The following is a 14,907-nucleotide window of genomic DNA, read 5'->3' on the forward strand; positions in this document are numbered from 1 at the left end:
TTATTGTAAGAACATGGTATATAATACATACAATATAGAAAATACATGTTAATTAACTGTTTATGTCAATTTTTATGTTTATGCTTACTGGCAAGTCTTTTAGTCAATACGCTATTATTAATAACTAGGTTTTTGAGAGGTCAAAAGTTATATGTGGATTTCTGACTCCACAGAGGGGGGATAGGAGATCAGTACACTTACCCCCTCCCCCTATGTTGCTCAAGAGTTAAATATATATATATGTGTGTGTGTGTGTGTGTGTGTGTGTGTATACACACATACATATATACACATACACATAATGTATGTATATACAGAGAGAGAGAGAAAAGGTGTATTTCCTGTTAGATATTACACGTATAAGAGGAAAAAGAAAACTCTTTATTGCACTTCAGAGAACTAGGTTAAATATATTTAATCATACTGTAACAAGACTATATTTCAATACAGCTAATTAGAAGAGCAAATTAGGACAAGTGTTAATATTTAGACATACCTTCCTCCTTCTTCACTTGTATCCAAAGACTTGATAATTAGAATTAACTGTTGACCTATAAACTCTTTTGACATCAAATTTTCAATATAGGAAAAATCATTTTTCTTTTCATCTATAACAACTGGGATACTCTGAATATAACTAAAACAAGCAGAATAAATAAAATGTAAAATCTGTTAAAAAAAAACAAAACATTAAACAGCTCCCAATGAGGTCAGAAAAGGGTCTTTTCAGTTCATGTAACTTCAAATACTTGATGTTTATACCACATTAATACTAACTTGGCCTAAAGAATAAATTCTATGTTATTGTTATGAACTTTTGCAAACAAACTTACGGGCTTGAATCAAAAAGAACTTGGAAAATATACTCATTAAAGATTCAAATTTCTTATGGGAAATTTTCAAAAAGGCACATATTTATGTCTCTCAAACTGATAACATTACTTCAATGTCACCAGTATTCTCGATTAGAGTCCTGGATCCCTTTAACAAAAACTCAATTTTTCGTAAAGAGCTAGTCTTCACTCATCATCCCTAACTGACCATTATTCTTTTGCTTAAAAGAATAGTAATAATTAATACTAATTATGCAAGTAATCCATGAATACAATGACCTTTTAAAAAACCAGAAAAATAGAGCTTCATGAATTTGTATTGTGCTTGCTTAGGGCCCTACTATTATCTGTATTGTTCTTATTTTAGTGTAAGTATTCCTAAACAAGCACCATCAACTACCCTTTTATTCTGTCACTGCCCAAATTAAAGACTTTTTCAACTTCACCTAGATAAAATTCAACAGCCTACCAAAAGGTCTCCCTTTTTGTGTGAACAAAAAAAAGCTACTTAAAGGCATAATTAGGAGTTTAAGCTTAGACAACTAGGTGGCTTTAGGCTGAAAGTAATATGAAAACAACAATCCTGATGAAAAATGTCATTTTTTAAATGTCAACAAAACTCAAGTTATAAAAACTGCAGAATTATGTATGATGAGTAAACTGACTCATCTTTAAAATGATAATCAAGAGTAAATAAAAGCTCACAAATCTGGCCATGAGATTAGGACTTTCCATGGTATCAGCACTCTTTGGGTTCTAGTAGAAAACTAAAGGAAAGAAACTAATAATTATCAAAATCATTAGCTTAGTAGAGTTACTGGTTTCTGACAGGCTAAAAAACCTTCACTGATCTTTGAATCCTTCCCTCCCCTTTGAGTACTTTTCCACTCCAGCTTTAGCACAATGCATAGCATCAAGACTGAGGGTATTTTTTAAAATAAATTCAAAGAGTAGTTGTTTCATTAATAGATTACAAATCTTAAACTGCATAAATACAACTTAAAATGGACCCACCAATTTTAATTACCATGAAATCATCTTTTTAACCATTTTTAAACACATTCATTACAAGGAAGAGACCACTCAAGAATAAGAAAGCTTTTTTCTAAAGCTCTCTCCAAGAATTTATACTTAAGGTCACTTTCTAAAAATTGTGTTGGTGTCTCTTTTTCTTTCTCAAATTTGACAAGCTTAATTTAATATCCTTGATTTCTTTCTTTATGTGAATACCTCAGTTAACAGGAAATTGTTTCATATCAGAATTCTGAGTTACTACCTCTTTTTGCTACAAAATGTCTGAAAATATATCTCTGAGATTATCAGGAAGTAATTTTTCCATTTAATTTTGTTTCTGTACCTGAATAAGCTAATCCTATCTAGTGATGTTGCTCCAAAAAGAAAACCACTCTACTTCTAAAGTATTCTTTCAATAATAATTAAAATACAATTTTAAAAGTTTTCTTCTTTGTAAGTGAAAAGAAGTTACCTATTTCAAAACTCACAGATTAAGTGACAGAGGAAATGTAAGAATCCCTGACTTCTCAGAGCCAGAGCAATCAAGCTCCTTATCTGTTGATTTCAGTAACTAAGAGTTAATCTGTGAAGCAATCCTTGAGGAAAGGCTCTCCTTCTGTTATTTAAATATTTATTTCCTCATATTTTCTTTATTTTCTGTAAGCATTTATTACTTTTATATTAATTCATATGATTAAACATTGCATCAAACTTATTCGTTTTGGACATACTGCAACACGGCCCAAACAGCATTAGACGAATACTCTAATTAAATACTGAAGTCTGAAATAATTACTATTGAGATTCACACATATTTTTTATGATGTTACTATGAACTCCGGCTGTAAGTTTCCACTTTGGCTCACATTTAAGATATTTATCCTTGATTCAATATTTTGCATACAAATTGAAATGCATTTATAGTTTTGCCTCCTAACTTACATGGAATTATTATAAGCAAAAGCAGAATACTACATTCCATACAAAGAGAATTCAGGCCTATAATTCATGTTATATGGAAGAAGCTTTTTAAAAAATGCAACAAAAGCATAAAGTTAAAAATCTACACACCAAAATCTATCAAAATATATATAACCTTTGGCCCACAATTCCACTCCTGGGAATCAACCCACAAAGTCCCAAACGTACATAAAATGTATGGTTTAACACAACTTTATCAGTGAAAACTGAAATCACGAGAAACATCCGTTAACAGAGAAGTAAATTAAGTATTGCCATCATACTATGAGATGACATGTTGTTAAGAGTGTGATAAATTTATATGCACCAACATATAATGATCACAGAAGTAGTTGGGGAAAAAAACCAAAAATATGTATAATGTGCTATGTTTAAAAAAAATTATGTATTTTAATATATGTGTATGTAAATGCAGAGAAAGAGATCCGAAAGTGTATATCCCAAATTGTTAACTAATTGTATGCATTGTTAACTAAGATAAATGTGATTGAGGAATTAGGAGATGAAAGAAATTTTCTACATTTTTCTTCTACATATTTCCTTATTTGAATTTTGACAAGAATTGCATTCATGTTTTACTTGGTAATTTTAAAGTGAAATGAGAAGAAATAAATGAAGAAAAAGGTATATTTTGAAAAAACTTTTTAAAAAACAAAAAGCCAAATAGTGATAGTTTTAATTAATATTAAACTAACCACAAAGGTTCACATTGTTAGTTGGAAAAGTATGGCCCATGCACCAGATACAGCCTGCTGCTTGTTTTCATACGGCTTGCAAGCTAAGAGTTTTACATTTTTAAATGGAAGCTTGTTTATACATGGATGTATACACAAATACATTTGAAAATATATACAGATGAAAATTATATGAAATTAAAATTTTAGTGTCCATAAAAGTTGAAAGAAGTTTTTTTGGAAAACAGTTACAATCATTCATCACATATTCTGTGGCTGCTTTTGGACCCGCACAGCAGAAGTGTCATTACAACACAGATCTACAGACTAAAGCAATTACTTTCTGACCCTCAGAAAACATTTGCCAACCTATTTCAAAGAGTAACACATCATCATTACCAACTTTATGGAGAAATGTTCATAATCAAATCCTAACTGTTTTAAGGAATGTCCCTAAATATATTTTTTACTCTTTCAGTGTACTGTCCAGCACAGAATATTCTTCAGACTCAATTCCTATTTATCCCTGCCTAGCCAAAAAAAAAAGTTTTTAACTGACCCCTAATCAAGCATGACTTTGAGGGAGGGGGCTAGAGGCTTGACACATACAGGAACAAAAGTACAATCCAAACAAAAAGAAAAAATTTTACCTTAGTAAATACTCTGCATATACTATGGGCTCTGGCAAAATCTGCTCCAAAATTTCTTCACCTTCATCTCCTTTGGATTTCACATATTCACAAAGGACACGCCAATACAAAGCATTTTCAGGAGTTAACGTTTCCATTGGAATCAGTTTCCTTCATTTAAAAGGGAGAGAATAAGAGAAAGAATAATCTTAAAGTTAAAAATTTGAATGGAGTATAAAAATGGGAATAAAAAGCAGACCTGATTTATAGCCAGCATCCTTTTAATTGCAAAGTCAGTAACTTATCCACCCACACACAAATGAAAATATTTAGTGCAAAAGAAAAAAAAAAAGAATCAAATAAGCAAGCATACAATAGGGAAGCATGCTGTTGGACTTCCCATGGTGAGTAATACAAAAATCAAAGTAACAAAATGGGAAAAAAGAATGCAGCTAAAGTAATCTATGATAAGGTAGTGAGTTCTTACACAAGGGGGATAAAGAGAAAAGACATTCACCAGAGTAAAGAAAACACAGGTGAGGTAGATAAAAGCTATTGAAACAATCTGAAACAATCAGAAAAGGACTAGAAAAGGACTAATTTTAATTGCAGAAGTTCATGAGTATCACATTTCAAGTAATGAATATATACCTGCCATCATTATTTTTACAGATTTCTGCCAGTTCATTAAGAGGAGTCACTGAAAATAAGGCATGGAGAACAGAGACTGCCACTTCAGAAGAATTTTCCACATCTAACCGATGAAGCAACTCTAATATATTTCCTTCAGTGAAACGTAACCAGCCTTGGAGAAGATGCTTCTGCACTGCTTGTTTAACAGCATCTGTTAAGTCATTTGAAATATAAGTGAACAGAGGCTCCCTCTAGCTTCCATTTCCTATATTTTGTCTGTATTAATTACCTTTTACCAGATCAGTGTTAACATAAAATCAGTATTTATAATAAATGAGAAGAGATGAAGAACAAAGAAAAATACTGAAGAAAAAATAAAGGTACAATAATAATGCAAAAATCACTATGCTGCTTACTTCTAATAAAAATGGAAAAGGCCCAAACCAAATACACAACCACTATCACAGCCTACAAAAAATATCTGCATTCCTTCTCCCTGGGGTTCACTGGGCTTCAGTGTTAGTCCTGACACTATGATAGCGATTATTTCACCTGATGCCTGACTTCATCTAATACATGATTGCTATTTGCAGTAGTGACTCATACAAGCGTGTATCACTGAACAAACTTTATTCTTGGAAAAGTAAAACAAACACTATTCCTTTAACTACCAGGATCTTTAACCCTTTGAAATGTTTTCTACATGATGTACCAAGCTAAATTTTGACAGGTTGTGTCAATGACAGGCTTACTTGACATAATTAAGGACACATGTTTTCTAAATCTTCTAAGTCTACTAAACCAAAACCTACTGATGTTTTGTATATACAGGAGTCTATCTTACCTGATCTGTCATTAAGACCTTGTTGAAGGAGCATTACTCTCTGAGCAATGGACATAGCTCTCATATGAACCTTTTCAGCTAAAACCTTAAAGAGATAGTAATAAGTTGGACATTAAACTCAACATAGTCTATATATTTCATAACTAGTAATATCTCCTTCGTCTAAGAAAATAACCCAGAATTTCCAAAACAAATTAATATCTGGTAACACATTTAACGTGATAAGAGTCTGCCTAAATCATCTATAGTCTCCATCCATAAAAATCTCATTAAAATCCACAGAAGTTGAAGAAATCATTATTATATACCAAATATTTTTCAAAAGTATTTTAAGAATATGTCTACACAAGTTATTAGGCTTATTTACCTGATAAGCCAGCTTTCTTACAGCCTCTTTCACATCCTTGGTGCGCCCTACAATTTGTGGCAAAGTCTTTGCTGATGGTGCAATACATGATAACACTGCCCGCCTAACTTCTGAATTTGAATCATTTTCAATCAAAGTAGCATAAGCTAAAAATAGAGCAATATATTTTAGTACACTAAAGAAATATTATTTATTTAACCACAGTCATAAGATAGCCCACATTTTTATATTTAACAATATCTTTAAAATGATAAAGATAATCATTTTTTAGCCTTATACATTTAATTTAAGCGGAAGATCTTTTTCTGCCAACTTCCCTTAAAAAATAGAATAAGAAATTTGTTAATAGACTAGGCACAAAGGCTAAAGCTAAAAACAAAGAGCCCTAGAGATCATGGAAAACCCAACATTAAGATTATGTCTTTGCGACTCATCAAGATCTAAAAGAAAGTCTAGCAGGTAGTTTAAAGTAATAAGGTTTTATAAAGGGCTCATTATTTTTATTTTTAATGAGTCCTAAAAAAGGAAATAACTTCTTGTTTTACTCCCTGAAACAAAATCCATTTCCTGTATTTAAATATTTATTCACCTTTACTTCTCAAATTTCCCCCAGCTTTATAATTAAGTACATGTTGACTATTAAACATTTATTTTATACAATATTATTATGTGTGTCATTTAATACCAGAAAATATTAACTATCGTCAGTTTTCAAAACTGATTATAAAGCTAGTAACCAGGACAAAGAGAAAAATGAAAATGTGCCCAAAATGTAGCTAGGCATATATGGAAAAGTGGAATATGACTATCTTCACGAGACGAGAGGTAGAGAAAAAGTTTTTAAGTAAAAGAAAGTGCAAATCAAAAAAAAAAGAAAAAGAAAAAAAGAAAGAAAAGAAAAGAAAAGAAAAAAAGTGCAAGTCATAAAGGCAGAGATTAATTTCTGTCTATCAGAAGACATCCCAAAGAGGGCGAAACAAAGAGCCATCTAAAGTTGAAAAAGATCTACAATTCACATAACTCCAAAATTTCTTTCCAGAATATAGAACTCCAGTAAATCAATAAGACAAACCAACAGAAAAATGAGAGCACATTAATAGGCATTATATAGAAGAAATACAATTGACTGTTAAATATATGAAAAGATGCATAAAATGAATATATATCCTACACACAAGCAGATAAACAAAAATTTTAAAATCTGACAATATCTAACACTGGAGAGAATATGGATCAATGAATGTTTTTATGTACTGTTACTGGGAGTATCAGTTGGTAAACTGTTTTGTAGAATACTTGTACCTTATTTAATAAAGCTGAATGTGCACATATCCTAGCAAGTCCATCCTAGGTATATACCCCAGAAAAACTCTTTAACCTGTGCACCAGAAGCCATAAGGAAGTTCACAGCAACAACACCATCTTTTCAGAGCAAAATAACTGGAAACCAGAAGGTCTGTCATTATTAGAAATAACTAACTGTATTACAATTCATCAAAAGAATGCTGTAAGACAGTAAATATATCAACATGGAAGAATATTACAATTAGTATTAGGAAGTACAGAAAAATATGACTCATAAAGCATACAAAATGATAGGCAAAACTTTTTAGAGATACACACATGTGGCTATTGTTTAAGCAGAAAGACAAGAGACTAATTAACCCAAAATTCAGGATAATCATTAACTCTGAGGGAGAGTGTGCTGGGATGTAAGGCAGGCTTCAAAGGCACTGATGATGCTCTATTTTTTTTAAGTTGGGTGGTGGCTACTTGGGTATTTTTAAAAATCATATACATATATATATACACACATATATATGTATGTATATACACACACACACACACACACACACACACACACACTATTCTACATTGGGGGGTGGAAAACAAAAAACCTCTCTACTGAGAATTTAACGAAGTCAAGGAAACCGAAAAAGAATTTAGGAAGCTACACATACCATTAACCACTGGACATTCATCATCTTTGGGATCCTGAAGTCGTGAAAGAGCCAGAACTGCCTGTATTCTCACATTTGGAATTTTATCTTTCAGTCTAATAAGCATGGCTTCATTAATTTTATCAAACAAGTCATCATCAATCTGGGCATTTTCTGGCATACTTCCCAAGAGCTTGTTTATAAGCTGGCACACTCTAAATCTAACTGCATTGCTGTTTGCTTCATGAGACTGAAACGGGAACAAATCAAAATTTATTTACAATCACATACCATTTGAATTCTGTTTAGAATTCAGGAAGTTACAAAAGTAATTCATTACTCGCAGAGAAACTACAATGCTACCTTGATCCATATGCATACTAAAAGTCTCACAATTACACACAGTCCAAAGTATAAGCTAAATTACAAGAGCATATACTTCTCTTTGTAGGAATTCTTACTTTACTTCTAAAATAGACAACTCACCTAAAATGATGTGAGAACTGGCTGAGAGGTCATTAAAAACTTAATGCTGCAGTTATTTTAAGTCCATTTTTAAATCTTAATGACAGTTCTAATATTTCCTACAAAAGGCAGACTCATTCACAGACATTTTCTCAGCCACTACACATTGCATTCTCTAAAACATACAAACTCCCATGGCCCTTTTAAGATAGCAAAATTTTCTACAATACTCCCCCCAAAGTTCCAGTTTTCATACCTTTAAAAGAAAGGTAAACAAATAATTTAAAATGCCACCATCTTCCTCTTCCTCATCGTCTTCTACATCCGATTGGTGAAATGAAGTAACAAACTTGGCTGCAAAGTCTATTACTCTCTCCAGGGCTGGTTCACGTTTATAGACCACCATAGCATATTTAAGGTAATGAACAAACTCCTCATGAAAAACTGTTTTAACATCCATCTGAAAAAGAGAAACCCTTCACAAACTGCACTGATATAATCCCTTTTTCCCAACAGTACCCTAAGACTACTGAAAGCCCTAGTCATAACTCAAACTAAAATCATTATTTAGTAAACTCTCAGGTGAGTTTTCAAACTATCAAAGGAAAAAAAATTGCACAAATTTCTCTCCAGAAAAAGGTACTTCTCCAAGGAAGAAAACAAATGTGAATATTGACAGTGAAAGGATTCCTTTGACTTTAATACCCTTGAATTCTCAATATGCCTTGGTGCCAGTTTAGTAAAAATATGCTTCTTCGTAAACAACCCAAAATCAACAATGGCTTTCATATTTTACGACATTTACCCCTACCCTTACACAGCAATTTCCTTTTGATATAACGTTCACATCCTACCTCATATCCTTAAGCACGATTATATTGACTTACAGTTTTTCTTGGACCTCAAGATAATTTATTTTCCTGAAACTCATTGTCCTATTCTTCTCACGGCACCATTCAAAACAGTATTTACATAAATAGGAAAAGCCGGGTCCTAATGGTTATTTTGTTACTTGCTGATTCGATTCAATTTAACTGCAACTAATTTGGCGTTCCTGTTGTGGACGGTGACCTGAGGGACAACAACCGCTGAACCACCCCGTTCAGGATCCACTTAGCCGCCCAACACTTGGCGCCAGGTCGCCCGGGTGCTCGTAAACGTTGCTTTCCAAATTCACAAAGAATTAACGGTCCGAGCCGGAAGCCGCTGGGGAGAGGGGGTGCCCGTGCGACCTCGCTCAGGTCTCCAGACCTCTCCGAACTGGGCCGGGAAGGTTCAGAACGTTGGAGTCCGGAGGGCCACGCGAGGCCCCTGGGGGTCGCTGGTCCGGGAAGGGCGAGGGGCGGCGGCCGAGGCCCGGGGCCGGGCTTACCGTGCGATAGGTGCGGCTCAGCGCCACCACCAGCTTCGCCTGGTTCTGGTGCGGCTGCTGCGCCAGCTGAAAGGCCTCCTTGATCGGCAGCAACTTCTTCTCCGCCCCCATGGTGCCGGGACCCGGCCGGGACGAGCCTGGTCCGCTCCGGGCTGCAGGGGGCCCACGGACCACAGGTCGTGTACAAAGTCACCTCAGGTTCCGGTCAGCCGACAGCTGAGCATCCAGGGTGGAGTTACCGCCAGAGCATTCAAATAACTCCCGCGGGAGAAGGAAATACCGCGAGACTGCCGCGAGAGCGGGAAGAGATGGGTCCACCTACCTCAATTACGGTAGCTTGGGCGCATGCGCTTAGGATCTAAGCCGCGATTTTCTGAGTGGGAAGCGGCGTTTGTAAGGGGGGGGGGGGGCGTTGACTCGCCCGGAAGTGGTTATTGGTCGCTTGCAGGACGTCGATGCTACTGTCCGGTTACAGCTGGTGGTGCTAGGCCTAGCCGGGTCGTGCCCCTGGACGTGGGGCGAGAAAGAAGAAAGGATCCTCCATGGGTGAGAACAGGGAATCTGCTGAGGGGAACAATTCCTGCTCCGGCTAAATAGGGGAGCAGGGGCCAGGCGTAGGGATTCGTTTGGAGATCCGTCGGACGTGCTGGGGGCTGGGCAGCGGCCCTGCTTCCACCGAGAAAGCAGAAGCTCCCGAGCTGACGAGGGGGGCGTTACTAGGTCTCCTGATGGAAGTGGGCTTCCGTCCTTTTAAACCTTAGGACTTCGGTTGGTGGAGGGTCTGCGAGAGGGAGGCAGTCTGGGAAGAGCTGCGAAGAGAGGCATGATTTAATTTAGACCCAACTTATTCTAGATGCACCAGCTTTCGAGGCCTAGTTTACAGAGATACATAACGACAATGTATTCAACAAAGGAGAAAAGGGATGGTGTTCAGGGTAGTGGTAAAGATTAAGAAATTTGGAGGGCCGTCGAGCAGGAACTAGGTCTTTAAACTTAAAAAAAAATGGAATTATCTCAGACAAAAACGAACATCTCTGTACTCACAGCCAGCTAAAGAAATAGGGGATTACAAAGCCGCATGTATACCTTTATTTAATTACCTTGTCTCTAGCATTAATAGCTTTTCCGAACTCCACTGTTTTATGTATTAATGACATATGAATAAGTCTCTGAATAAATATACTGTATTGTTTTCATGTTCTAACGTTATATTAATCATCATTTGCAAACAAAATAATCCTTTGCAACTTGCTTTTTTTTCAGTTAGTATTTTTTTTGAGGTTTATTCATATGGATACTTTCGTAATAACAACTTACACTTTATTGACCCTTATTTACCAGACACTGTTCTAAGCACTTTACTTCTTACAGACAACCCCGATAAAGTAACTTCTAGCTCCTTTTAAGATGAGGAAACTGAGGCACAGACGGAACATTCTGTTCTATGAATATTTGATAATTTATTCATCCATTCTCTTCATATTATCCGTACAACGCTTAGTATTCAAATGCTAGTTAAAGTAATGAATATGGTAGCATTTGGGTTGCCTATAATTTCAAAATTATCAGGAGGTCTAATTCTGAAAAGGCAAAGGATGAGTATTTTAGGTTAATCAGGTGGAGCAAAAGCACAGGCCCAAGAATTCATGGAATATACAGCTAACATAATCTCACTATAGCTAAATGTAGAATGCCTGGAAAGCTGTGGAGAAAGAAAGCTAGAAAGGTCATTAATTTATTAACCAAGTATATCCAAAATATTATTATTTCAACATGTAATCAACAAATTATTAATGAAATGATTTACATTCTCTTTTTTCCCTACTAAGTCTTTCGAATTCGTTGTTATTTTACACTAGTCACATTTTGGGTGCTCCATAGACATGTGGGGCCAGTGACTACTTTATTGGATAGTGTGAAACTGTTCTTACCTTGAGAACCACTGTATATGCCATTTGTTTTTCATGTAAAATTGGCAAACTAAAAATTAGAACAAACTAACATTTGGAGACATTTTTCTTATTTTGTGGCCTTTAATTGCTCAGCTCTTTTTATGCCTTGGGTCCCTGCTATCTTTGATCCTCTGACTGTGAAGTTTCTAACAATATTATTTCCTTTACTGTACTTTATTTGGTGATCTTTCCACAAAGGAAAGAAGACTTTGTATCATTTTATCAGTTACTGAAGGATGAGGCATCTGGCCACCAGAGGTCAGCCTAACTATTTTGATTAGCTTTTTTTAGGATTTAATAACATGTTTTTGTTTAGTATTTTTTGAACATTATAGTCTGAAAAATAAAAGATGGATTACAAAATGAAAAGGCAACCTTTGGAATGGGAGAAAAGATTTGCAAACTGTATTTCCCATAAGGGGTTAATATCCAAAATATATAAGAAACTCCTACAAATCAATAGCAAAAAAGCAAAAATCCAATTAAAAAATGAGCAAAAGACCTGAATAGACATTTTTGCTCAGAAGACATACAGCCAACAAGTATATGAAGAAGTGCTCAACATCACTAATCATCAGAGAAATGCAGATCAAAACCTCAATGAGATACTACCTCACACCTGTTAGGATGACTATTATCAAAAAATGAAAAGATGACGAGTGTTAGAATGTGGAAGAAAGAGAACCCTTATACTTGTTGGTGGGAATGTAAATTGATATAGCCATTATATAGAAAACAGTCTGGTGTTTCCTCAAAAAATTAAGAAGAGAAATACCAATGTCATCCAGCAATCCTATTTCTAAGTATATATCCAAAGGAAATGAAGTCACGAACTCAAAAGATGTATCTGCACGCCCGTGTTTATTGCAGTATTAGTCACAGTAGCCAAGATATGGAATCAACATAAGTGCGCATCAATGGATGAACGGATAAAGAAGATGTGACTTATATATAATGGAATACTCTTTAGTCTTAAAAAGGAAGGAAATCCTGCTATTTGCTACAACATGGGTCAGCCTAGAGGATATTCTAAGTGAAATAAGCCAGACACAGAAAGGCAAATACTGTATAATCCTACCTCTATGTGGAATCTGAAAAAGTCAAACTCATAGTAACAAAGAGTAGAATGGAAGTTTTCAGTGGCTTGGGGGATGGAGGAAATAGGGAGATGTTGGACAAAGTGCAAACTTGGAGTTATAAATTCTGGAGACCTAATGTACAGCCTGGTGACTATAGTTAGTAATAATGTATGTATACCTGAAATTTGCTGAGAGTAGATCTCAAGTGTTCTCACCACACACAAGAAAATGATAGCTGGGCTGATGGATGTATTAATGGCTTGTTTGCAGTAGTCCTTTCACAGTATATACATATCTCAAAACATCACATTGTACATGTTAAATATATACAACTTGTCAATCATACCTCAATAAAGCTGGTAAGAAAAAAAAAGATGCTATATTAAGCTTTAACATCATAGTCTCACTGCTTTAAAGTTTACCTGTTTCTTGAGTTTTACTGAGTTTTATGGGGAAAAAAGAACAGGTGATACCAACTATGGGAATAAATTTCTTCCTGTCCTTGGTAAACTTAGTTTAGTTGAAGAAATAACAAAACTGAAGATTTTGTAAGGTTAGGCTGTGTAGTTCTGAAATTATGGTAAAATCATTCTTTAAAGATAAATTATACATAGGAGTAAATGGAATAGATGTGGTTAATTCCATTTTGATGTGGGAAAATTATACACATGGAATGTAATGTAAAAGTAACAGCGATGGGTTCACTCTAGAATTTACATATGCCCCCAAAGAGACTTTATCTTATTTCTGCTAAAAAAGGAGAGTGGGCCTTCTAAAGAATGCTTTGAGTAACACAATAACAAGAATAGCCCAATAATAATCTTGCAGATGGAATCTAGTAAAAAGTGTAGCAATATTGATCCTGCCTTTAAAAAATTTTAATTTCTCTTTGTGCAACATATTATCCAATCACCTGAACATAATTTGGGAATTTTTGTCTTCATAGGATAAAGATAGAACATGCTTGTATCGCTTACAGCAGAACTTTGTCATTCTCTCATTTTCTTTCAAAAGACTTACTCAGCCATAATATATGCCAGACATTTTGGGGAACAGAATTAAGTAAAAAGAATGTGTAGAAGCCAGAGAAATGTTCTTCAGAGGAATATCGACCTGAAGCCATACCATATGATGTTATTAGCACAACTCAGTGTGTATTTGAAACTAGAGATGTTTACTAACTCATTTTGAAAATCACTCCTATAGAATGGCATACGTGGGATGTTGATATTTTGGTTTTTGCTTTTTTCATTTAGAGTTCTGCCTTCAGTACATCCGTGTTGCTATGTGTACTTCTAGTGTGCTTTTACCACATTTTGCTTATCCACTCCTCCAGTGATGGAAACCTAGAATGCTTCTAATTCCTTACCATCAAAGATGAAGCTTCAGAGTACATGTTGGTCTTACGGAGAATTTCTTTACTGTATATATACACAAGAGTAGAATTGCTGGATCATGAGATGTGCAAATAGCTTGGCTAAATGGTGCAGCCAGATTTCTCTTCAGAGAAATTACCCCAGACTGTAATATCATCAGTGGTACTGTTTCCTACAGGTCTTGTTCCTTTGTCTCCTCACTAGCACTTGACATTGTCTCCAGCTTTCTAATTTTTACCAAATAGAATAGTGTGATAACTCTTTACTCATCATATGGCTAATGGCCTCTTGATTTTCTCTTCTGTAAATTGGATATTTTGCCCTTTGCCCTTTCTTTATTGAGGTTGCTCTCTTTTTGTTGTGGATTTGTAGTTAACTTAGTTCTTGATATCTTTAGTTTAATCCAGAAATAATTAATTTTGATGTGATTGATTTTTTGGTCTTGTGCTTTATGTTTTTTTCATTTCAAAGTCTCCCTGCGGGGTGTCTGGGTGGCTCAGTCACTTGGGCATCCAACTCTTGATTTCAGCTCAGGTCATGATCCCAGGGTCATGGAATCAAGCCTCACATTGAACTCCTCAGTGTGGAGTCTACTTGTCCCTCGCCCTCTGCTCCCCTCCCCCCACACTCACGCTCTCTCTTTCTCTCTCTCCCTATCTCTAAAATAAACAAGTAAAATATTCAGATAATAATAAAAATAAAAGTCTCCCTGGCCCCGAGTCACAGTGATACTCTATATTCGTGTATT

At 35.2% G+C, this 14,907-nt stretch overlaps 2 protein-coding genes across 2 annotated transcripts in view; one reads left to right on the forward strand and one right to left on the reverse strand.

Moving 5' to 3' along the window:
- Positions 1-9,986, reverse strand: part of NCAPG (non-SMC condensin I complex subunit G) — a 48,659-nt gene extending 38,673 nt beyond the window's left edge. Inside the window, exons 1-8 of the mRNA XM_008685812.2 lie at positions 9,753-9,986; positions 8,637-8,840; positions 7,937-8,165; positions 5,976-6,121; positions 5,609-5,693; positions 4,783-4,975; positions 4,153-4,302; positions 497-637 (exon numbers count right to left, since the gene is read on the reverse strand). Of these exons, the coding sequence (XP_008684034.1) occupies positions 497-637; positions 4,153-4,302; positions 4,783-4,975; positions 5,609-5,693; positions 5,976-6,121; positions 7,937-8,165; positions 8,637-8,840; positions 9,753-9,863 (1,259 nt within the window). The 5' untranslated portion in view covers positions 9,864-9,986. The remainder of the gene's footprint in view (positions 1-496; positions 638-4,152; positions 4,303-4,782; positions 4,976-5,608; positions 5,694-5,975; positions 6,122-7,936; positions 8,166-8,636; positions 8,841-9,752) is intronic.
- Positions 9,987-10,171: 185 nt separating this feature from the next.
- The window catches only part of FAM184B (family with sequence similarity 184 member B), a 163,039-nt gene continuing 158,303 nt past the window's right edge, over positions 10,172-14,907 (forward strand). Inside the window, exon 1 of the transcript XR_005833497.1 lies at positions 10,172-10,298. The gene's annotated coding sequence lies outside the window, so the exon portion shown is untranslated. The remainder of the gene's footprint in view (positions 10,299-14,907) is intronic.

Source organism: Ursus maritimus, unplaced genomic scaffold, assembly GCF_017311325.1.
Source record: "Ursus maritimus isolate PB19 unplaced genomic scaffold, ASM1731132v1 scaffold_8, whole genome shotgun sequence".
In the NCBI taxonomy this organism is placed as follows: Eukaryota; Metazoa; Chordata; class Mammalia; order Carnivora; family Ursidae; genus Ursus; species Ursus maritimus.